We start from the raw sequence: 26077 nt of genomic DNA, 5'->3' as shown, positions 1-26077 counted from the left end.
GCTCTCGCGCTCATTTTGGCATCAATTTTTACTGATAATTAATGCTAAGATTTTCATACTCCTTCAACATTGATGCTACATTTCTTTGATAGAAGATCCCCTTAGTTGTAACGACCCCATCGATCGTTTTGAGTATTAGAACCCCGTTTTCCTATTTGGTGCTTTATGTATGTGTATTTGATGTTTTATAACTTACGGGGATGGGTGGTTTGGTTTTCATGGGGTTCGGGAGTATTTGGAACACTTAGTTTCATTTTGAAAGCCTTAAGTTGGAAGAGTTGATCAAGGTTTGATTTTTGAGTAAGCGACCTCGGAATTGGGACTTGAGGGTTCCAATAGGTTCGTATGGTAATTTTGGACGTAGGCGTATGTTCGGATTTAGTTTTGGATGTTCCTAGATGTTGGCAATTTGAAGAATTGAAAAATTCTTAAGTTTGACCGATAATTGACTTTGATGATATTGGATTATGATTGTTGTTCCGGAACTTGGAATAAGTTCGTTTTGTTTTATGGAACTTGTCTGCAAAGTTTAGTTGTGATTCGAAGTGTTTAAGCATGAATCAGACACTTAGTTGGAAGTTTAGAAGTTCTTGAACTTAAGAGAAGTTCAAGTTGTGATTTGATCTTTGATTCATAGATTTAGTGATTTAGTATGTGTTTGGAAGATTTGGATAGGTTCGAGTAGTATTTATGCACTTGTTAGTATGATTGGACGGGGTCTCGGTGGCTCGAGTAAGTTTCACACCACCTAGAGCATGTTTGAAGTTGGCAGATTTTTGCTGGTGTCTGGTGTGCTTCGCGATCGTGGAGCAGGCCTCGCGATTGCAGAGTGTTATTTGGATCTGGGGAAGATTTGTTCTTCGCGTTCGCAATGGGGCAGTCGCATTCGCAAAGCGGAGCAGAGAGCTGGAAGTTTGGCCTTCGCGTTCATGAAGGAAGGGACGTGCTCGCGGAGGAGGCAGGACTGGAAGGTCGCAGAGGGTCAGTGTCGCGTTCGCGAAGGTTTGGCAGGCAAGGCATCGTAATTGCGAGGGTACTTCCGCGATCACAAAGGAGAAATTTTTGGCAGAAGCATTTTGTGGTTCGCGAACGCGAGGCTTGGGCCGTGTTCCCGAAGAGTACCCCTTGGCTGTACATTTAGGTGGGGATTTCAGGATTTTTACTCAATTTTTCATATTTGAACTCTAACTTGGAGAGTGACAATTTCTCAATGGAAGTTTCATACAAGACCAAGGGTTATGTGATTTTTACTCATATTTCAAGAATCCTTATAAATTATTAACACAAAAAATATGGGAGTTTGAGATAAAATTTAGGGTTTTTGCCTACAACTTAAGAGAGTGAACATTGAGGTTTTGAGCTATGATTTGGACTTGAATTTGGAAACTAAACACATATTTGGACTTGTGGGGTTATGGATAGTCGGGATCTACCCCTTGACTCGGGTTTTGACCATGTGAGTCCGGGTTGACTTTTTAAAAATTAATTAAAAATTAATGTTACATTTTTGGAATTGATTCCTATGATATTTTTTTTTGACTCTATTAAGTATTATTTTGCTAGATTCGAACTGGTTGAAGGTGATTGCTAAAAGAAAGGCGATTTGGAGGGTTGATTTGGACTTTCTAAGGTAAGTATCTTGCCTAACCTTGTTATGAGGGAATAACCCTTAGGATATGACCTTGTTCGCCTAATTGTAATATGCGGGAAGAGACATATGCAAGGCGAATAGTGTATATACGGGTTCTATATATGATTCATGACCGGATTAGACTTCAGGATTTTTTTTGAGATGGTAGCATATTGTATATTATAATAAAATTAGTACATATGTTGTACTGAAATCATATTTACAAGTGAATAGCCAAAAGAAAAAAATCTGGTCCTTAGGCCTAACAATTAGGATTGAAACAATATCTTCTGCGTAGATATTTTTACACCAAAAGCAAAAAAGTAAAATACAATTAAGCTTAATCGTCTGCATAGAGTTTCTTCTATCCTCAAAACATATGAAATTCCTTTCTTTCCAAATTGTCCACCAAATACATGATGGGATAGTTCTCCATCTATCTCTGTCTCTTGCTCTAGTTCCAGCTTCATCCCAACTGAAAAGAACTTCAGTAATCTTACTAGGCATTGTCCAAGCTATGCCCCTGAGATTAATAAAGATCTTCCATAACTGGTCAGTTATCTTGCAATGTAAAAATAGATGGCTAACTGTCTCAACATCTTCTCCACATAAGTGACATCTTGAGCACAATTGAATCCCTCTCTTTATAAGATTGTCTTGTATCAGAACAACCTCCTTTGCTAATAACCAAGAAAAACACGCTACCTTATAGAGAATCTTGATTTTCCATATATGCTTCCAAGACCAGTTGTTAATCAGCTGGTTAGCTTGATTTAGGATCTTATATGCTGCATTCACCTTATAGATGCCACTGTTATGTCACTGCCACCTTATTGTGTCCACCCCACTCTGTAAACCTATGAATCTTTCCAGATATCTGATGAAGTCAGTCATTTTGGCCACCTCTCAATCATTCAAACTTCTTCTAAAAATAAGTGTCCATCCTTGGGGGACCACATTTCAGCTACTGTGTTGTGTTGGTGTTGTGCCAGAACATACATATCAGGATAGAGGTCCTTTAAGCATCCATCTCCCAACCACTTATCTTTTCAAAAGGAGGTTTTATTGCCATCTTGCACTTTGATGGATGAGTTGTTCTTTAGAATAGGCCAGAGTGACCTGATGGATCTCCATAAGCTAACTCCATATGCTGTATTTACTTCATTTGTTATCCATTTGTGTTCCTCACCATATTTGGATTTGATCACATTACTCCATAAGGTTTGGGATTCTTGAGAATACCTCCATAGCCATTTCATCTTGAGAGCCTTGCTATGGTCCTTCAAATTCCTGATGCCTAGTCTACCATGAGCTCTGCCAACTATAAGAGATTTTCACTTGACTAAGTGACAACCCCCTTTTTCTCTGTTCCCTTGCCATAAGAAGGTTCTTCTTAGTTTCTCCAATCTTTGTATGACTCCTGCAGGAATAGAGAAGAGTGACATCATATATGTTGGGAGTGCATCTAAAACTGAGTTGATAAGGGTGAGTCTTCCTCCCATTGATAGGTACTGGGATTTTCATCTGGACAACTTCTTCTCACACTTTTCAATAACATTGTTCCATATCTCTTTGGATTTAGATTTGGCACCCAAAGACATGCCAAGATAGACAGTAGGTAGAGTTTCTACTTCACCTCCCAAGATTAGTGCCAATTGTTCCATATCAGGTACTTCATTTATTGGGTAAAGATGGCTCCTTTTCCAATTAACATGAAGTCCTGAAATCCCTTCAAACAGTACTAGAATAACTCTTCAAAACCTCAGCTGCTCCTTTTCTGCGTCGCAGAAGATTAATGCGTCATCAACATATTGAAGCTGTGTGATCTCTAGACTATTGTTTCCACTTCTAGCTACCTCAAACCCTTTGATCCACCCATTGCTTTTTGCTATTTTAACCATGTTATTCAGACCTTCCATGACTACTATGAAGAGAAAGGGAGATAAATGATCACCCCACCTTAAACCTCTATGGGCAGGGAAAACCCCCCAGGAGATCCATTTATGATGATTGAAAATATGACAGTGGAGATACAATATTTAACTCTGTTGATCCATTTTACCCCAAAACCCATTTGGCATAGCATATTTAACAAGAAGTTCCAGTTTACATGATCATATGCTTTTTCAATATCTAGTTTACAAAGAATTCCCGGCTTCTTCTGTTTAGTTCTTGAATCCACAGCTTCATTGGCAATCAAAACATCATCCATTATTTGCCTTCCTTTGATGAAAGCCATCTGTTGTGAATCCACCAATTTCTCCATCACTCCTTTAAGCCTTTTTGTCAAAACTTTTGAAATTAGCTTATATACACTTCCTATCAAGCTTATAGGCCTGAAATCTCTCAGTTCCTTTGCACCTACCTTCTTGGAGATTAGGGCTATATATGATGCATTAAAACGTTTTTCAAAGATTTTGTGGGAGTGAAAATTGTGGAAAACCTCCATAATTTCATGCTTCAATACATCCCATCACTTGATAAAAAAACCCATTGTGTAACCATCAGGCCTAGGAGCCTTGTCCACTGCATACATCTTCAAACACCCCAACACCTCTTGTTCATCAAAGCTTATTTGTAAGAACTCCTTTTCTTCTTCAGATATTTTAGGACATACATCATAGTTGCACATATGTCTCCACTCTTCATTCTCTGTATATAACTCTTTGTAAAAGTCAATGATCTCAGCCTTGATTCTTTGTGGCTCTACAATTGTTTCTTCCTGGATAACTAACTGATCAATGTTATTGCTTCTCTTATGTGCATTAGCAGTTTTATGGAAGAAACTTGTATTCCTGTACCCTTCCTTAAGCCAAAGAGCTCTGGATCTCTGCCTCCATGCAATATTTTTATTTTTCAGGTGTTCCTCATATTCCATGAGAAGAGAGGCCTTCTTCACTGATTACTCTTCTGTTACGGCTCTATATTCCAGAGTAGAGTCCAACATTGCTAACTGATTTAGCATGTTGGCCTTTTGCAATACCAAATTCCCATGGCTACTTCTACTCCATTCATTCAGCTTGCCTTTGAGTGCTTTCATTTTACAAGCTAAGAAGAAATCTGGCCTCCATGAAAATTCAAAATATGTCCTCCATTTTTTGATTCTATCTATGAAGCCTTCTGTGTTCAGCCACCAGTTATCAAACTTGAAGTATGACTTGGTGTGCTCCCAAGAACCACATTGTAAAGACACAGGAACATGGTCTGAGATTAGTCGTTGGAGGAGGGATTTCTTGATGTTCCTGAAAGTGTCATCCCATTCTGCAAAGATCAAGATTCTATCAATTCTGGAGGAGGTTATTTGATTATCCCCTTTGAACCAGCTGTAGACACCTCCTTCTAGTGGGAGATCAATCAGATTCATATCATCTATAAAATCTAAAAATTCCACCATAGCTCTGGATCTCCTAAGGCAGTTCCTTTTCTCAGAAGAAAATCTGGTAACGTTAAAATCACCACAAATAGCCCATGGGCTCTCCACCAAACCCCTCACAGCTCCTATCTCCCACCAAACTTTCCTCCTCTCAATATTACAGTTTGGGACATACACCCCTGTTATGTGACATTCAAAGTTCTGCAAGAGTGCCTCAAATTTGCATGTGAGTGTATAGGCTCCAATTTGAACGACTTTCGCTTTTCAGATTCTACAATCCCATATCATCATAATGCCCCCTCTAGTACCACTAGAATCTAGACAAGCAATCCTCACCCATCGCCCTCCCCAAATCTGCTTAACAAGCTTTTGTATTTCCCCCCTCAAGTTTAGTCTCCTAAAAACAGATAATATCTGTGTTCCAGAGTTGAACTAAACTCTTTAATATCCTTCTTTTAGCCAAATCATTAAGTCCCCTTACCTTCCATGAAACTAGTTTGAACTTCATTGATCAACTAGTGTTAGGCTTTTCCCCCTAAATCTTTTCTTGTTGCTCTAGAATTTAACATCAAAGAAAACCAAATCTTCCAGCTCGTGTGCCCCTTTGAATTTGGTTTTCTTGATGTCTAGTGCTGGCTCCATCCTTCTAGCTTATCTACAGCTATCTATCTGCATAAGTAATTCCAAAGCTTCTTCTTCATGTCCCTGAAAATCTACCCCAAATATTTTGCTCAGTTTGAGAAAATTTTGATAAACCCATACAGTCGCATCCATCTCTTTCTCCAGAAAAGATTCTTGGGTTCAACATACTCGACTTCCCAATTTCCCAACTAGAATTGAGATGTAGTTGGTTCTCATACTCAATTTCAAAAATAAGATGAGGTTCCCCAGTTACGATTAGTGGCAGAGCATCGTCTACCTTCATCTCTTGTAACCCTTTTCCTTCTTCTTCTATTGGCTCCTCTAGCATCAGTATCTCCGCATGTGGTGAACTCTCCAAGTTTGCAACTATATCAACAAATCTCTGTTGACTTACCTGGTTGGCTTCTTGATGTGAATGCAAAATAACTTTCGTCTCTTCTAGAAAAAAGTCGAACCTTGTGATCTATGTGGGCTCCAGATATGATACATTACAGATGGCTTGGGCTGCACAGTCAGGCCCAATTGTATTTTTAATAGCTGGCCCATTCCTGGGCACACTGGATTGGCCCAAAAGTAAAGTTTTTTCTCCCAAACCATCCTCCTGCATTGCACGTGCCTTTCCCTTATTTTTGTCAATGTACTCAGTACACCCCACGTGGTACTTACCCGTCCTATCTACAGCTAAAAAGCTATCTTGTACCCCTTCTACCTCACAGGTTATCTTTGTCCGACGATTCTTCAGAGGCTTTGATCCTGCGTCATCTCCGGTTATCTCCCTGGAAATCTCTGGCCCTAGTTCAAAGCGAGTTTTCCTTCCAGCCCATATTAGTATGAAAAATTTGACCCCCCCCTCTCTCAATGACTACCTTGTTTGGTATATTCCGGCCATCTCCTGCTACTTGAATTCTTGCCCACTTAAGATAATTTTTGAGTTCTGTCTCTTCTTCCGTAGCTTTCCACCCACCACAAAGGTCTCCTATTTCTTTGAAAATCTTCTGTGACCACAAATGTAGGGGGACTCCCATGGCTCTGATCCAGGTACTTTTGACAGATATGAAGTTGGAAAGATAACATGTGATGAGGTTCCACCATTCGAGATAAAGCTTGGATTTCTTCCACCTCTATTCTCCTTGGAGAATCTGCTCAGCCATGTTTCTGTTGGGAAACTCAAATAGAAAAAGATTCTCAGCCATCTCATACATGTTCACTCCAAATGTTATTTTCCACGTTATACATGCCCATCTTCGAATGTCTGATAGTGTAGATCTCTCAGTTGTTTCCTTCCCAAGGTATCCAATGATACATCTTGTCTGAAGTCCGTTATCCTTCATCCCATTTGGCTCCAGGATCGTGATGCCTCCTTTATTAATGCTGGTAACTGCTTCATGAAGTTTTTTTGATTGCCATTTACTCTCTTGTACTGCTTTGGCATAGGGGTAGTTTGTTTCAGAAAGTCAGGGTGGCCCTGTGAAAGTGAGTTGGGAGGAACATTTAATGAACCTTTCTATCTTAAATGCATTGTCTCTCCATCCTGCATTCAAAGGAAGTTCAGGGATTATAATGACCTCACGATTGTCTCTTTTCAGAGACAATATACTCAATTATCTCCCATGGTCATTGTACTTTCTAGTACAAAAATATTCAGTTAGTCTGTCCTTATTCTTCCATTTCCGTACCACGTTCTTCTGGTCATTAGAAGCTTCTTTGAGCACATTACAGACCCATTCCATAGTCTTTTTGCTTAACGTGGAGCGTCTCATCATATTGAGACTTCTCTCCACCCAATCGAACCATGTGTCACTGTTGAAGGTCCATCTGGTGATGTCAAAAGATTTAAAACCAACGTTAAAATAAATTCTGTTTCCCCCCATAAGAAATAACTTTTGTTTAAGAGAAAATTTAAAGGAAAGGATACTATATCAGTAATCACAGTGGGTGAAAACAGGGTGTAGAAAGGAAAGATGTATTTTCCGGTACTGAACGATGCTGGAAAAGGTTATGCAGTACTCAAATACCGGAAAGCACATTGTTCACACCGAAAAAGTATAAAAGTGGTTGGAGTTTGATTTTAATTGGATGGGTAAGCTCAGATTTATGAGGAGAAGAGGCTGTTCTGAAGAAATTTTCCCAAAATCTGGCCAGAAACAGTGTCACGCGCCGGCGAGTGGACTGCCGGAAAACTCCTTCCGCTGGTGCGTGAGGGCGCATGCTTCCTTTTCTGCCGGAGATTTTTTTGAGGGTTTGGTCGCTGAGGAGCTATGTCTTGTAACTTGTTGAGTTGTTAGAGATTGAACTTTGGATGGAGGCTGGAAGATTGAATAACCGAAGAAGAAAGGTTTTACTGTTTTAGGGTTTCATCATTTGGAAGAGACGAAGAGAACTTATGCATCTGCTTCATTCTCAAAAGCTCCTGTATCTTTCTCGATGAAAGAATCTCTCAAAGAAAACACTAACTTCAGGCTTTATTATACCTTGTTTAGTTGTGTGTCTTCTATGATTCATGTTCTAATCAGTTGTATGACTACGTGAGCTATTTCTTTCGTTCTAGTATCCATATTTAGGATTACTACTTTGTAAATTGGCCAAGATGGACTATTTGTAATTAAAATTATTGTTATACTTTATTTAGCTGTAGTCATACTTCACATCTCGAGTACACATCCGCTCTTTTATTTATCATTGTCTTGATTATTTGTGAGCATATGCCTTGTTAAAGATGAATTGTTATTTTAAATTGTTATGATTATGGCACATTTGGACATGTTGAGCGGATTGGTTTGGTTATGCCAAGAGGTTTCTATCGTGCGATCATTGTGATTTTGATATTGTTATGGCACGAGGTTTCTGCATGCAATTAAGGCGACATAATCACTATTATGGCATAAGGTCATTACCATGCAGTGTGTGGACATGGATCTATTCCCCTAGGGTCGCCCTTTTATGTTTTTGTCTTGAAGGCATACACGAGGTTGCGAGAAACCGACAAATTTTTGGTTGATTATGATGTGGGATCCGATGTGATGAGTTTTGAGCATAAAAGTGGATGTTTTGATCATTTAAGTGAACCCGTTATGCCTTATCTTGCATTTTATATGCTTTCTATATTGAATTTTAACATGCTACTTGATGCCTTTGTTATTTGTTTTTGACTTGTTAGTTGAGATAGAGTTATCCATGTTGAGATGATATTTCTTGATATTATCTTTGATGATATTGTATCTATTTTCATAGTCCTGCTGTAAATGATTATGAATTGTACAGGTTTATTTGATTAACTAGGTATGACATGACTTGAACCTCGTCACTACTTCACCGAGGTTAGTGACGAGGTTAGTCTTAATACTTACCGAGTACATGTTGTCTTGTACTCATGCTACACTTCTGCATATTTTTGTGCAAATTCGATCGTTGCCAATAGGCGGACTTCAGGAGTGAGCCTTGAAGTTGTTAGAGAGGACTCGAGGAAGTGTTGCACGATCACTTGCAGACCTTTGGAGTCCGCTTCCCCTATCTTTCATACTGTTATTTATACATTCAGAACAACATTGTATTATCGAGAGATTTCTTTGTATTGTATTTTAGAGCTCACGACTCCGTACTACCAGGGTTTGGGGATTTAATGTAGTGGTATCTATAAATTATATGTTATCGAAGATTTATTTCGCTATTTATGCTATTTCAGTTATACTTCATCATGATTATATTGGTTTGCTCCATATCGGATGTTGACTTACCTAGACATGGGAGTTAGGCGACTGTTGGTGGAATTTTGCATCGTGATATCAGTACATGCTGATCATTCGAAAAAATAGAAGCAGCAGAAACAGCAGTGGCCATCTAGACAAACAGTCACCAGGCACCAACATTCTCCAACCAAGGACCATATTAATCAAGAAAACATCCTCTGTGTGTGACTCATGTTTGTTCACAGTTAAAGTATGGGAAGACTCCAGCATTTAAATCTATGCCTCTGTTACAAGATTATGGGCGACAACCTGATTAGAGCTTCAAGGGGGAGAGAGAGAATCCTGTCCAAATCAACCCTTGTATATGTATCAGAATGATCTCGAGGAACTCAAATAAAAAGTTCTCATCCCTTTAGCTCATAGAGCTTCGGGGGGGGGGGGGGGGGAGGAGTTGTGGACCTGAATACATTTAAAGACAATGATATCTAGGAAGATGACTATCTAAATGAAGAATCACACGTTAAGGAGATAGAGGAGTAACAGATTACCCAAAACAGGTCGAAGGCTTCAAAGCTGTTGGTAACTACTGATAAAGATCACTAACTCAGAAACAAACCATTGCTTATCCCCTTGACAATGGTTCAGAAAGAGAGGGTGAGGGGAGTGTGTTGAGAGTTGTGTACAATGCAATATAAACAGTCAGATCAAAAGATGTAATTTACCAAATACTACCATGAAGTTTCCCTAAACTTCCATTTCTGGCATGACTAAGCAACTAATAGAATCTGGAAAGTGAATGCACTTCCCCATCTAAACCTCAGCAGATTGATTCTCAAATTTTAGATATCAAAAAAGTTGCTCCAGTAAGTTCATAATTGTTCGCCTAACTACTAACATTCAATCTTCATTTCCCTAGATACTAATAGGTAAAATTACCTTATTTCTACCAGGAAAAAGTTTCACTCGGCTCAACCAAATGAATCTGGTGTGCTATTCACATTATAGATTTCCTACAGCAATTTATACTGATGCAATCTGCTTCTTATTCCTCTGCCATCAGTAACACATAAAGGTTTTTATGAAAAGAAACATTTTTGTTTTTCTCCATTGAATATCTAACAATCACCAAAGAAATGCAGCTTGATAAATACCAAAAAGAATATTGGGCACTGTAATTACAAATGCTCTCCATGTTGTTTCTTCTCCTTTAAACCGGAAATACTTCCATTTGATTTGTTCTTTCTATATGGTCATCATCCAGTATATTTGATATATTGATGTTACTCTACTATTGGAATCGCTTATTTTCTCCGAGCCCCATCATCAAGGAAGGCCTACGCACTATTTGCATACTCAATTTTGGCAAGTTTCTCATAATCCTTCTCGCGGCAGGGCAAAGAGCCTCCCTCAACCCCTAAAAAGGAAAATTTACCCTCCAAGAGTAAAATAGAAAAGAAAGGAAAAAATTCAGAAAGCCCGGAAGAGACATTGTAGAAAAGTAGATGCAGTTTGCACGGCAGAGCAGACAAATGCTGTATTTCACTTCAGAGTATGTTTGACAAAAAGGCAGGGGACATGGCACAAACATGTTTTGTGCATGTAAGCAGGGAGTTTTAAATATACAAAAACACTAATCTAAAAAAAAAAAAGCTTAAAAATAATCACAGGAAGCACACAACTTCCAGGTCTAGCAAGAAAGTTGGAGCTGCAAGCATGGACTACATTAGCCAAACAAGAACCTCTGAATATGTTGTAGCGCACTATATTCGTTACATCCATAAACAAAATATCGCTGTACAATGAGTTCCTATATAAAGTGCAAAGAAATTTATACTTTGACATACGCATAGAAGCTGTGAAATTCATTATCCATCTTCTTCAGTAATGTGGCTGGAGTAGTTTCAAAACTTTGAACAATGACTTCAGCGAAGGCACTTTGTACCTTGACATATAACTAACCAAATCACAAACAGCACAAGACATACCGCAGCATCAATGGCAAGAACAATCCTTACTTGGCGGCACCACCTCCTTTGGAAGTTTTGAGAGCCTGATCTAGTCCTCACCAAGCCAAACTCCTTTTGTACCATAGGTGGAGGAAGAACTCCTGCACCTTGATTATTCGGATCAGTAACTCCTGAATCAACCTTAGGTCGTTCCGTAGATTTCCGGTGCTCCTCCAACTCAATACCTCTCATTGCGATTGCATGATCCTTCGTTTTCTTCTTGTCTTGTCTACTAGGCTTGACCAACAAAGGGGCTCTTGTCGAAGATCCACTTCCCTCAAATCGTCCATTGGCATTGTTGCCACCGTGCTGTGGAGGAGTATCTGCTGGCCATCCAGATACATGCTCCAACGAAGTAATCAAACGTCGAATAACAGGAACTAGTTGTTCTTGTAAACAAAGTGAGTTCAGATTCGACATACTCCGGCCAGAACCCTTTCTAGCCACCTTTCTGAATTCGTCCCTCAATTGCTCTAGAAACAGAAGAACTTCACCGTTACCAAGACCCTCGTACGCAATAGCAAAATAAACATACCCTTCTTCCATCAAAAACCCAAAAGTCTTTTTAGCCATGGTCTGAAAATACCACTTATGATAAGGAGGTGTTTTTTCCAAGCACAGTACAGCCAAGTTCTCAACCTCATCATCTCCTACACCAATATATGAATACAGAATTCGACCCCCTTTTGATACTGAGCAATAGTATACTGCATTTTGGATTTGATCCATCTAGACAACAGACAAAATCTAATAATTTTGACTCAGCTAACAAATCTTCCAAAACTAACAGTGGACTAGTAAAAAGCTCAAATTTTTGGAGAGTAGAATCTAAGCAATCCAGATTTGGCAGATAAAGTGGGCAAGAAATTCTTCAACCAAAGAGGCAAAAACCAGAAAATCATCAGCAAGGAAATCGAACACATCAAAGAAATACCAAAACATGCCCTCTGCTAAGTTCTCAAAATCAAGAATGAAGTCCCTCATATCTCATTAATTGAATGGACCAATTAGTGGAGAACCCAAACACTAAAATTGAAAAAAATTACATGGAAGTTTGTGGGTCAAGCATAAAAATCCAAGATTTACTAACTGAGAAGTCAGAATTTACCTGTTTGAGGTTCTTAAGGTCCTGGACCTTCTTAGATGAGCAGACACAGAAGCAGACCAAGTCAATATGTAGGATATAGTTGTGCTTTTTGCTTGTTTTGTTTAAGGAATATTAGTGTTTAATCGTGTAATTAAGGATGATGCTGATGATCACAATTCTACGTACAATAGGATGTCAACACTTGACCAAAAGTTTAAAATTAAAAAGAAGGCCAAATCATCCACCTACCAGTAATTAATATAGTATTATCAACAAGTGCACAATTTCTGATTGGGCATTCTCACAACCACCGGTGGGATTCTTTTGATGAGTTAATATCTAGGGTTTTATGTGTTTGGTTTTGAAATTCATTGTACATTCATAAGAGAGTAAATAAAGTAATATATGTTGAGGTGAAATAAGCAAAACATAAATTGAAATTAAACATGAAAAATTCTTATGTATGGACTCTGATGAAATTTTACAAGAGAATAAAAAAAATTGCGCGTACAAAATGCAAAACAAGTTTGTAAGCAATATTTTTTTGGCTATATTTTTAGGCTTTTTTTTGGGGGTTCTTGAAAGTATTTTGATTGTAAGAAAGTTGTGATATATAGAGATTCATATATTTTATTTCATATGACCTCGCTACCATTTAGTAAGTCCATTTTTTATTTTATGTTTTTCAAAATTTTATTATATTGAGCAATAGTATACTGCCTTTTGGATTTGATCCATCTAGACAAGATTTATCGTGTTGTAATGGAGTTGGTGAATCTATAATTAAGAAATCAATATCCGATTAAGAAAAAAATTAGATAATACAATTCTCGTCCATAAGTCTTTTTAGAATAGATAGAACTTTTTTTCTTAATGTAAATCTTGCTTAGAAAATAAAGAGATTGACATCGAATTGACAACAAAGAAAGGTTTCTTAACCTATCTTAGATCAAATTCGAATTGCAGTCGCCTAAAACCAAAGCTTTATAATCTAGTGGTATTAAGGTTTTTCCTACACAATAAATGTCAGTCTTGTTTGAAGTTTGTTGGTATGCCGGCCGTAGAAACTTGGCGTAGTGGTGTCACACGGATTTCTTATCTAAACTTCCTCTTTACCATTTCCTTGCCTCATCTCTAAAATAACGAGAAAAAAGAGAGAAGAAAATCTATAATTAAGATCCATATAAAGACATTCTCATATTGCCAAAGATACAATAATAACAAAATTTATCCGAGTTAGACGCGTCCCTGTCAGTTTGTACAAAGTTATAACTAAACATGGTTGAACTGGTAAAATTTTGACCTATGAGCAAATTATAATATTGTTTCAAGCTGATGCTTTAATGGTTGAATATAACTAAAGATAAGTAAAAAATATAGAGAAAATAAGTAATAAAATCGAAAAGCCAGAGAGTTCTGCGGAAATCACCCTAGATGTGAATTCTCCTCTGACCGTGACATTTCCAGGGCAACTGAATAGAGAATTGTGAAGATTCATACAATGCAGTGAGAATTCCTCAACATTACCAATAAGTAAAAATTGACAATGCTGTTGTGACTAAGAGAAAGACATAAAATACAATGTCCATCAAATTCACTTTTTCATAACACAACATTATTACATGGTACAACTCTACAGAAACTTTTAACATTCGAATAAACATGCATCAAAGAATGCCTAAGCTTGCTTCAGCTTCATTTTTTCCCAGAGAGATGTAAAATGGCCAAATCTTTTGAGGTGTTTTGCCTGTCATTTCCCTGAGAAACGTCGAAACATCATGAGCACAAAACCAAGATATGATCTGTAGTAATATATGACTTTGCTTCAGCTTCTTCTTCCCCAGAGATGGCCAAAACTTTAGCGCTGTTTTGGCTCTCATTACCCTGAGAAACGTCGAAACTTCACCAGCATGAAAACAAGATATATGATCTGTACATGCACTAGCTAGAGATGACTTTGCTTCAGCTTCTTCTTTTCCCAGAGAGAAAAAGTGTCGAAAAAACAAGCTGTTTTGCCTCTTCTTCTCCCTGAGAAATGTAGAAACTTCACGACCACAAAACAAGATCTGATCTCTATCAGATTAGATCTTCAGAATACTAGACTTATATATGTATCACACTTATCCTGCACCATCCCACTTGCTATTGTTCCCTAACACACAAAACATTATCCTGCACATGGCAAATTTTCCCCCAACAATCGAGCATCAAACTTTCCTACATGGCATCATCCCTTGAGTCCCTCTCATGGTCAACATTGTCAACCTCACTTGCATCTTGACTAGAGGGTTCAATTACCCTTTCATCTGTGGTTCTGGGCTCCACATTTAATTGGCCTACTTTGGGGCAGTCGGAGCCACTACGACGAGATGTTTCATCACCACTTTCCTCAGCTGATGTTCTATCGCTGGTTTCTGCTGTAGTATGAGGTATTTCAGTGGAAGCTTTAGCTGGAGTAAGGAGGGATTGGCGGCAGAGGGGGCATGTGCTATGAGTGGCTAACCAGAGATCAATGCAATCCATGTGAAATGTATGCCCACACACAGGTATCTGTTGAAGTCTATCATCTGCTTGGTAATCACCTAAGCACACTGAACACCTGTAACAGCAAAAGAGAGAACTCCATAAGAAACTGAGATATAACTAAGAAATCGAGATTTAACAAAACAAAGAACTTTTGAATTAAGAAACTAAACAAAGAGATTTTTGAAATTCATGGACAATTACCACAAATATTGTGAAAGAACTTTTGACAAGTATGGGAAGAAATTGGAAACTAAAACTCTTTCAAATACCAAAATAAATTACTCGATAGTTCTTTCCAGCATGAGCTTGAAGCACATGTCATCAGATTTCCCAGAAAAACTAATCACAACAACCACTATAGTAATTAAAGTTTTGGGGATAACTTCTATAAGAGAGCAAAAACAACACAGCAGCAAGTGCAACAAATATCTTAGATGAAGTTGCAGCAATTTCATAGAGACACAGACTATTCATGATAAATGCATTTTATGAGATGAGCCTTCTGCTCCTATGATGAAATTTTTTATTTGACCCCATATATTATTAGTTTAAGAGGTGCATTTGTTTTTCTTTTTAATCAAAAAAATTGTTAGTGAGGACAATATTATTTTAACAAATTTAGGTACCAATAAGGGTGGCAATTTAAGCCCAACCCGCCAAAGGTTGGGCCGCTCAATGACACGTCCATTGTTGAACTTACCCCATCTTGACCCAGCCCATCTAAAGTTGGGCTGATTTTTAGCCCAAATTGATCCGTGAGCAACTTAAAATATCTACAATAATTCTTTTTTCTTGATATGTTATATATGACCATAACAAAAGAAAAAAGTCTTATTTGGCAAGTAAATAATTCATAAGAAAACAACACGCATTAGTTAATCTCGGTAAGAGTTGGGCTATGACCCAAATTTTAGCCCATCTTGACCCAGCCTCATCTCAGCCCAAGTAACTTTTGGGTAGGTCATTTGACCCGTCCATTTATTGACTCAACACATTTTGACCCCAAAATCAGCCCCCCCACCCCACACACACACACATTTGACACCCCTAGGTACCAATATCTCTAGATCTGCATATAGTTGAGTGTCGTGACATTTGAAAGAGGCAGCTCTTTGCAATGAGATTGATGAAAGTCCATCAAGACACTTTTGCAGTGAAGTTGATGAAAATCCAGTGGAATCGTTTAACAACATGGAGCTTTCTACTGGCATCATCTTTTGCAAATATTTTTCTCAATACTGCTTCAGACTAGGCAAGCCTTTGCAGCTCCATGCTTGCTCCCTAATTAAGGTTTAAAAATAAAAAGCCTCAAGGAGTTCAAGAAGTTCGATTACAGGGGTAGATTTGTGCAATGTGCTCTTACTTACCCTGGGAAAGAAAAAAGGTCGGATTTATCTGTTTTTCATTTATTACTACCAGTATCAAGCCCAGTGATTTCCAGTGAACTTCCATGCTTGTTTATTCCTTTATCCTACTTTATACTCTACTACGACCCCAAAATAAGTTACATCCTATGCAACATAATACCCCCACATAAAATACAATAGCAAACAACCTTCCATAAATCTCTGTCAATCATTTATCAATCAACCACACCTCAATGGCTCAATCGCAAATCAATTAGGTTATGATTCTTCTTAATACCACTGCCCAGGTCAATTTCATTCTGATACTACAAATTAGGCGTCTCTAAATCTCAATAACTAGTTTAATATCAACTAGTTATTATCACTAATATGGAATTTCTTACTTCCACCGTCTTTTATTTTGAGCCAAGTCTCATTCTATTTTCTTTTTAATAGATTATTTAAGATCTTGTGAGACACTTCCCTCCATGTAATTTTAGGTTCACATCTTTTAACGCCTTCAATCATCATAATAATTCAAAAAATCAAGAAAGACAAAGGACTGACTCTTACTGTGTGTCTTTGACTGAGAAGCTCTCTGTGAACACAATAATTGGTAACATCTCCCTCACCTCCTTCTTCAACCCCAATTCACACTGTTGCAACAAAATCAATTAAAACAACAATTCCAAGATTTATATAAAAATAACTCCTTTTTATTTTCCTTATACATACCCTTGACAATTCATCAGCTCCCGTAGCGGCGGTGTGCTGCAACTGTGGACTCCTCATCCTTAAAGAAGACCAGTCAACCCTCCGACGGCGAAGATAAAATATGTAAAAAAACAACAAAAGTACAAAAGCAAAGAAAATGGGAACTGAAAAGATGAAAGCTTGATAAAGCTTCAAGTGAGATGAACCTTCAACAGCACCAGTAGTGCTGGAATCAGAGTAGCCTTTTCCAGTATAAGACATGACCACAGACAATGTTTCCTTAAATTGAATCTTGGTACAACAATAACAATTGTCCCATATAAATGTAGTGCAAGAATGAAGAAGACCCAGATGGGTAAATGTAGCTTGGAATAGGAGAAAAATGGCAAAGGAAAAGACAGACCAAAAAAGATAAAGAGATAGGTGCAGTGGAGATTTAGATATGTAATACTTACAAATTATATATAATGACATGAATTAATTACTAGTACTACAAAAGTGTTTGGGTATTGGACTTGGGAGTCTAGGTGAGTTACTAACTCTTCTTCGAGTCTTGCAAGTTGCAAGTAGTCCAACTTCATGCTTCCTTCTTTATGCAGAGCAGACAAAAAGTGGTGGGGTTAGGGGTTGGGGGGGGGGGTGGTGGAGGCTGGGGACCATACGTATATAAGTATAACAAGATTAAAAGTATGGGGAGATTTTTCCCCCCCCTTGTACTAGTATTAACTATTCATTTGATGGGGTCCAATTACGATCTTTAGAGATCTCTCCAAAAGCCCACCCCCCAACCCATGTTTAGTAGCTCGATTTTTGTTACAAGTATATATTTTATTCACATTAAACTAAATTCAGTCCTCCGAGAATTCACACTAATTAAAATAGACTCTAATACATTGACTAATTTAGTTAAACTTCTTCATATTAAATTATATTTGATTGTTAAATAAGTACTTGTCAGTGCACAGTTTGGTTCCAACACGCAATTGGAGGAGATTTGGGAGCCCACAGGAGCAATAAATAAAAGAAGGCGGAACTGCTCTTCCTCCATAGTCTTTTAAAGTCTAAAAAAATCACTCATCATTCTACTCAAGAAATCCACTCTAAAAGCTAGAGTTCTTTTATCCAAAGAATTTGATGCAATTAGTTAGTTCGAGAGATAGTGTTAGTATAGTTAGTGATGGGAAAGAGAAGAGTACGTTTAGAGGGAATGTAAAGTTAAAGAATTAATTGTTTCAAGCGTTTGATCCAAAAATAGGTTTTGAGATTAAACAATTGAATTTATATTTTTAAGGGCCACTAGCAAATAATAAATAATGACGAGTAAAAAAGACTAAAATAGATTAAGCGAAGTAATAAAGGGTTAGAGATTCTTCTTGATTTCCAATCTTCGAACAATTTCCAAAGCAGGAGTGATCAAGTTACGTAGCTGTTCAAAAGAGATTTTGATACAAGATGATTTTTGTACGTAAAGAGAGTCTTCTTCTTCTTCTCTTGATACCCCACTCTTGAGACGTAGGGGTGATAATCGTGGGGGAGACGTTGTCGCTCCGAGTTTTAAGCCAGCACACTAGGGAATTGGGTAGTGGAGAGCGAGATTCTTGATAGTAGTAACAGCCTCAGCGTAACGCTCGATGACCACGATTTCTGGGGCGGTTGACCGGGTCTCCAAGTAGATACGTTCATCTTTTCGAATACTTGACCCTCCAATAACCACCACTTCCGGAATAAAAGGGTTGTCGAACCGGTGGCAGATCCCTTCGTTTATCTCCATTTTTGAGTCTTACTTGCCACATGGAATTTTAACACGCCACGTGGAAAAGGCAAATTTCACCAATACAATCAGCCCCCCTCCAAATTATTCGGTGACTCGACGAAGAGCACTCGATAAGTGGTAATCCTTTGGTAGGAGTCAGTCTTGCTTAGAGTCCTTCTTTAACAAGAAATTTTAACAGAGCACTACTTTTATGATTGACGTGACTTGCGCACAGACCATATTTAATATTCCAGGACATATGGCTACCTTCTATTAATTCTTCCATATGTTACAGTCCCTAGGCAATACTGAATACTTATGATATGAACCTTTCTTGATTTTGGCGGTTATGAAAGGGAGAGTTTCCCGCCTATATATAGCAAGTTGTCTGCCTCCTTGTTAGTTTAGAAGTCTTCTGTTGATCATCTTCTTCGTCTTCCTTCTTGCTTCACTAACCCTCTCTTTGATCCTTTCCTTCGTTTCTCGACTTCTCTTTCACTATCCTCATGGATTTCCAAGATTTCAACCTTCCTTTAATGGATGATCATCCTTCTATGCCTATAGCTAGAGGTGCTGCTACATCCTCACCAGAAAATCCCCTATTTTTGTCCCTACTGCTTCTGTGGATGTTTCTTCTATTGCCCTTTCTGAGGAGAAGAAGAGAGCTTCCAAATCTCATAAAGGCAGGAAAGGGAAACAAAGTTCTGAGCCCTCGATCTTGGAGGTTCTCTCCAAACACTTGGATTTTGAGGGATACGTTGAAGCATGGAACAAAGCATTAGGGCAATGTGGGAGTTCTCATATCGATAATATAGATTTTCTTATTCCTGAAGAACATGTCCCCATAAGTCTACGTGATTGCCGCTGGGGTGATCATGTCACCGTTCACGTCCCTCAAGCGAACTAAAGAATTTCCAGTCACGGGCCTGATTTTTCTTTATGTATACTTATTTGCTTACCTTTGGGTTCGAACCCGCGATAGATCATGTGATTCTAGACCTCTGTCGCCATTTCAATGTGTGCTTGAGCCAAGTTGTATCGAATATTTGGAGGCTCGTAGCATGCTTCCACTTTTTAGTGAGTGTCGCTCACGTCGACTTTTCTCTTTCGCACCTTTTACACATTTTCTCTCTAAATCCATTTAGAGGGAGCATCATCTCGATGGTGAGTCAGGGTACACGAACCCTCGTGAACTCCGAGGATGATCACAATAGGATTTGGTTCGACCGATTTATTACAGTCCCTACGTGTGAGTTGATTCGGCCCGAAGACGAGCTTATTTCGGAGAAGTGGAATGACAAACGTAAAGGCACTTCTTCTAGATTGGATTATAGTTTTCTTTTCTCTTCTTTTTTGAAGCCATTCTTTTGATTGTCCTTCTCCCTTCTTTGTAGCCTCGTTGGTAGCTCCAGAGAGCATCTCATACATTGAAGAGTGGGTTAGAAAAATCCTAGCGGGCACTCTGATAACTTAGAGAACTTGGAGATTCATATCCAAGGCTTCGGGATAGAGGGAAAGGACCATGGTAAGCACTTTTTACTTTTGCATTTGTAAATTTTTGTTCCCTAACTTCGACTGTCTTTTTTTTAAGATCCCTCTAAGGAAGGCTATTCTGCAAGTACTAATCTATATCCCCACTTCCATTGATTCTGCCAAGGAAAGGGTCAAGCATCTGCCTGCCTTATAAAGAAGGGCAGACTTGACGACTCTTATTCCAGTAAGCTCCCAAGGAAAAGATAAAGGTCAAACTTTTAGATAGGTCTTGATGGTGTTCGAGGAATTCCCCGAGTCGTCCTTCACACTGAGCACCACTAAGATACTACTCCTATAGTGATAGAGGATGAGGGTCTAAGTCCCCTTGTTTGGAGCCAGTGAGAAGCGAGATTCCTCACTTGGATCGGGAGAAAGGAACCGCTGAAGACGGTCCCACTGAAAGACCTATTTGACCACACCCACTGGACCTTTAGCTCTGTGACCTCCTCTCACCAATTCTTGGATGAGTGCTAGTATCTGTCTGATTTTGATCAATATAATGAAAGAGGTCAAGCTTTTGAACCATTCTTGTGAAGGGACGACTGGCTGAAATGGTTGATAGGTCCCTTGGAAAGGGAAGATATATCTGTCTAATCCGAAACCACGCTGGCAAACGATGTGCTTCACTGCAACCTTTGGGTAATATTTTCAGCCTTTTGCCTTTTTGTTTTCTGTGTTTAACTTATATGTAAAGTCGAATTGCTTTCGTGCAAGTAAATTTGATATCAGATCTAGATCAAGTATATGTTCTCTTTTTATGAAAAACCAATATAAGGATTGAGGGAGAATGCTAAGGATTGGGAAGCTCATTGAGTAGAGACGCTCTCAAACAAGGAAACCTACTAGTTGTTAGCCTGTTTGGCCAAGGATGATCTGAAGGAGCTGAAGAGGGAGATCGAGAACATGGGCACCATTCATAGTGGCAGAGGCGAGCATATGGAGGTGTCTCTGGCTGAGAAAGAAGCACAAACGAACTAGTTGATTGGTGCTAATGCAACACTGACTTACTACCTAGCTCGAGCCAAGTTGCATGCATCATACCTTGAGCAGACCTTCGCATCACTGAAGGACTCAACCGATTCCCAACAGGTCAACGTGAACAAGCTTCAAGGAGAGAAGGATGTCATGGCCCGAGAGCTTGTTAAGCTGAAGTTACAATCGGAGCTGGCGCAGAATATCATCTTCCTGCAGTCCAAGTCATCCACATTGGAGGGTGTTCCTGCACGGTTCCCTAATTTGGAAGAAGAAATAGAAAAGACAAGGTGAGCTTTGGAGGAAGCCAAACTCTCTCTTAATGCGGCCGCATCCGAGGAAGGACTTCTAAAGGATGATGAGTTCGCTGACTTTTTGGAGGAAGACATTGGAGGAGTACCTCCTAGCTCGCGCACTGGCCCTTCAAATCCTTGGGGAGGCTCGTCATCTTCCTTCCCTCCTTCATTTGGGCCCGCACCTCAATATGTATAGTTTCCCTTCTCCCCTGGTGGGGACTACTGATGGTGCCATTTCAGTGACCGCGGTCTAGAAGATAAATGCATTTGCTTTTTTGTTTGTGCTGTCCTATTTGGTTTTCTTATCTTTCTGTGTTTTTCATTCGAGGCCGTGCCTCATTTTGTAATGAACCTTGCTAAGTTTGAACGAAAAGTACTATGTCTTTATTCATTTTATTCCTTTTGTAACAAATCGTGAATTCAAGCTGGGCTTGCTACGCCCCTCTAGACCTCGAAGGGATTTATCGCAGTCCCCGAAAGTGCATATTCGTGAAGAAAAATGCGGTGTTCAAATAGTATCAAATCTGTATGCCCGCAGGGTCACGATATCCGCTTGATACGCCCGAATAACACGTGTCCGAATTTTGTTCCCTTAGAGTTAAATTCAATGCTCCATGGGAATGGTGAAGTGATAAGACGTGTCGTTCCTGTCAGGTGTCCTTTCAAGTACCTGATGTTTGACGTTGCTTCCATTTAATGCAATTGACATGTGGTCACACCCGATTGCAATCGACGCTTGGGGCTATGCCATTTGGATAGATTCAAAAAGGTGAGAAAGACTTGTTGCTTGTCTTCTAATCCTTCTCAAGCTTCTAAGTTTTAAACCTCTCTAAGTTTTAGTTATCTTCCTCACCTTTTTAAAGAAAAAACCTATTTTTCAAAAGTTAAGTTCCATCTTGTCTAATGGATCCCCGAGACTAATACCTCTTAGAGTGGTCGCTCTATGCCTCTTTTTTAAATACACAGGAAGACGTTCCATCGACCGTCAATATAGAAAGGACGATAGTGTGCATCGCCCCGCTGCCGGCAAAAAGGAAAAGGACTACCAAGAAGGTAGATTTGGCGTCTCAACCTGAGAGAACAGTCCCTGATATTGTCCCTGGAGAGTTAAAGAAGGACAACAACTGTAATGTCAAAGAGAAGTCAACAGGGAATCAAAATGCTCCCCTTATCATCTATCCCACACTATCACCAGCGACATCCTGCCCCGGGTTCAAACGGATTGTGGATGGGAAAGCCAGACGGACCTTGTTATCAAACTTTCCCAGGAAGGTAAAAAAAACTCAACAGTCATCATCTCGAATAGTCATTCATCCCCACATATCATTTTAATATGGGGTCCATCTTCCCATTGATGACGTGATCGTTGAATTCTATGTTTGGTACAAACTGTGCTTGGCACAGGTTGGGCCCCAGATATGTAGGTTGGTTATGTGTCTCTATACCTGACTGAAAAGGCTGGCAAAGATTTTACATTTCAACATCTTCTTCACCTCTACTCTCCTAAGATCTATCGAGGGGGTATAATCAACATGACGTAGAGGGGCTCGAAGGCCCTGATATCCAACTACGGAGATGACTTTGACCGTCGGTGGTTTGAAAGATATTTGGTAGTTCTAACCAAGTGTCTTTATGCAAATGACAATGTCAAGTTCCCAAAAAAGTGGAACAATAATTGTGAGTGTTCGAGTCATCCTACCTTGTAATATGCTTCGATTTATTTTTGACCTTTGATGTTTTGCAGCCATCGCATTGCCTCTGAAAAGAGAGCCCGACATTGAAGAATTGTTATCCGAGATCCCGCGAGTTTATGACCCACTGCTCGAGGACTTGGAAGTTCATTTTGGTGAGCTCGGTGGCATCCGAGCGTTGTACCATGGTAACCTTCCTATCCTTCTTTTGGTACATTCCTTTACGTTATCCCTTTGTCGCATTGCTGACTCGAATGAGATTCTTACAAGGGTGGCGCTCGAGAAGAGAGACCCTTTTTAACTCCAAGACCCAGCTGGCCTCCCTTCTGTGGCTGATGCCTCCAAGTTGATCGTGGAATTACTTCCCGAAGTGCCACGAAGGGACGATGCCGTACCTTCCACATCACTTCCTCTTCCCGTTTCAACCTGAAGGAGGTGAATTTATGGGAGGAGAGCGGTGCACCTTAGGGCTGAAAAGAGGTTCCCCAGGGTAGTCCCCAAGTTACTCAAGAAGAACTTCCAGAATGGCTGGCCAAGTTCGATCCCATCATGGTCGACTCTGATAAGGAGGTCCCTCATCCTGTGGTTTTAAGGCCGGAGTAGACGGCAAAATTAATTCCGGAAGAGCAATTGATTGCTGCGAAACCTAACCAATTCGAGGTGGGAAGGGCCGAAGCGCTTTCCCAAAGTTCAATGGCTCGTCCATCCCTCGTCGAGTTATCCGCAGAAGAAAGGGTCCCTTCGAGGGATAGTCTTGAGGAGCAGGTTCGAGCTCTGGATGGTTCTGACCGCCATATAGTCGAAGATCAGAGGATTGTTAGTTTTCTCTACCTGGTAGGGCAGATATCTTCATGGATCATGGGCCTATAGCTGTCCAACTTCCCAACCTACTAGGCCAACACGAGTGGACTCAAATGGAGTCTATGACTATCGAGGTGTTGGTGACTGAGATAACATATGAAACTACTAAGGTAAACTATACTATGGTACCTTTAATGTGCTTGTTCTGTAAGAAATATCTTATTTACTTACTTTTTTTAAACAACACAACTCGATGCTATATCATTGAGGACCTTACAAAGAGTTCGAGAAGATATGGCCTTGGCTAAGAAAGTTGTGAGATATGATAAGATGCTGAAGATCAATAATGAAAACCTCTAAAAAGAGATCGAGGAGCTCAAGGCTGAGAAGGAGGTCCTCCGAACGCGGACTGAAGCTGTAAAGATAAGTGCTGATCAAAGGATGCAAGAATTCTTGGCCAATGAATCTGTCCTCCGAGTTGAGCGAAACATTACTTCCGGGAAGATTTCAATTCTAGAAGGAGACTTGGTCACACAGCCCAGAGCGGAGATGCGACTGAGGAAAAGCTGCTCTCAATTGGAGGTCGAGGTCCCGGGCCTAAGGTCCAAGTGGGAAGCGTCCAAGTCAAGGGCTTTCGCCAATAATGCTGATCGGGTATCTGCTCAAGAGGCCTTCAAGAACTTGCAGAAAAAGATATCTTTGGATCGGGCCTTGGCGGTTGTGGAAATTCGGCTCCTTGCCCTCCACGAGGCACGTATTGGTGAATTGGACATATCTCTCACGATTTCTCACTTTAGGCCGAGGCGAGGGAGTGTCAGGGACTACTTGGTCTTCCTTCACCTAACATGCAGAGGCTTAGCACTAAACTGGACGAGGAAGGCTTGGACGATGAGGAGGGATAGGGGAAGTGGTTGATTCCAAATCCTCAACCCCTTTGACAACAATTAATGCTGAACTGAATGCTTCTTCTACTTCTGCTTCCTAAGGCCTAGCCCCAAGTCGCAACCCTGGTCCCCAGAGTTCTTCTTAAGCATTCTCTTGTATTTCCCGATATTGGGCCCCTTTTTTTATTTAAGTATATATATTTTCTATGAATCTTATTGCGCCTTTTGTATAAATTGGATATTTAATGAAATGTCTTTTGACACTTACATATTCCACCTTTCGAACATATGTTTTGTCTACTTCAACACTTTTATCTGTGAAGGCTTCAAAATATTTAGACTTGTCATTTTCAAGATGAAAATTACATGTTATGATGGGACTTTTTCCGGTACGAGAAGGGATGACGTGTCATCCTTACTTAGGCGCAAAATGGTCTTTAAAGGACTAATTCATTCTCGTGAACCGTTGAAGAAAAATACATAAGAGTGTTTGGCAAGACACATGAATAATTAGAAACAAGTTTTATGCAAGATCCATATTGATTATGACGATGCTGGGTGAATCCGAGCACCATATACATAGGTAGTTTTGACCACTTTAACCGGGTCGTGACATATAGGCATGTCAAGTTTACAAAATGAGAAATTAGAAATTTAAGGTCTTTCAAAATTGGTCATGGCAATTGGTCTTCGTGGACTTTTCTTTTTCAAAAGACTTGATACTTTTAGTGATTGGTCTTCGTGGACTTTGCTTTCTTGACGCTTTTTTAAAATTGAGTGTGGAAATTGATCTCTGTGGACTTTGCTCTCTTTTTAGAATGTACTGTTATAGTTAGCATTCATGGACTTTTCGCTGTTGTCTATGGTATGTACTCCCCCCAAGACTCGAACACTGGTATTCCATCCGATGTTGGTGATTTAACCTAAATGTCCTATTCCTGCAAAAGGAAACTGAAGCACAGTGGGAGCATACTTAGATGAAGACGGTACCCCGACACTTTCATAATGAGATTGTTCGACTTTGGTGTGGAACTACAAAGGTTTATTAGTTGTGCTATAAAGGTCGGTGTGATCATCATCCATGCCGGACCGGTTTATTGCATGCTATCTAAAAATGTTAGTATAAAATAATAAATT

General features: G+C 39.5%; 2 protein-coding genes across 3 annotated transcripts; both read right to left on the bottom strand.

The window, feature by feature from the left end:
* Positions 1 to 10839: 10839 nt before the first annotated feature.
* Positions 10840 to 12813, bottom strand: LOC107825931 (phytolongin Phyl1.1-like). Of its 2 annotated transcripts, none has more exons than XM_016652855.2 (2): positions 12446 to 12813; positions 10840 to 12084 (listed from the first exon to the last, which is right to left on the bottom strand). In XM_016652855.2, the coding sequence occupies exon 2, from the start codon at positions 12064 to 12066 to the stop codon at positions 11254 to 11256; it is 813 nt and encodes a 270-aa protein (XP_016508341.1). In that variant the 5' UTR covers positions 12067 to 12084; positions 12446 to 12813; the 3' UTR covers positions 10840 to 11253. The 2 variants fall into 2 exon arrangements, with proteins under 2 accessions (XP_016508341.1, XP_016508340.1); XM_016652854.2 differs by having other exon boundaries at positions 10840 to 12066; positions 12446 to 12812.
* Positions 12814 to 13979: 1166 nt separating this feature from the next.
* On the bottom strand, positions 13980 to 17574 carry LOC107825930 (uncharacterized). The gene is made up of 3 exons (XM_016652852.2): positions 17032 to 17574; positions 16870 to 16952; positions 13980 to 15023 (listed from the first exon to the last, which is right to left on the bottom strand). Exons 1-3 carry the CDS (start codon positions 17482 to 17484, stop codon positions 14642 to 14644), a joined length of 918 nt encoding a protein of 305 aa, XP_016508338.2. The 5' UTR covers positions 17485 to 17574; the 3' UTR covers positions 13980 to 14641.
* Between the last annotated feature and the right edge of the window lie 8503 nt (positions 17575 to 26077).

The sequence above is a fragment of the Nicotiana tabacum genome, chromosome 4 (genome assembly GCF_000715075.1).
Source record: "Nicotiana tabacum cultivar K326 chromosome 4, ASM71507v2, whole genome shotgun sequence".
NCBI lineage: Eukaryota > Viridiplantae > Streptophyta > Magnoliopsida > Solanales > Solanaceae > Nicotiana > Nicotiana tabacum.
This window is presented reverse-complemented; position numbering and strand designations above follow the sequence as displayed.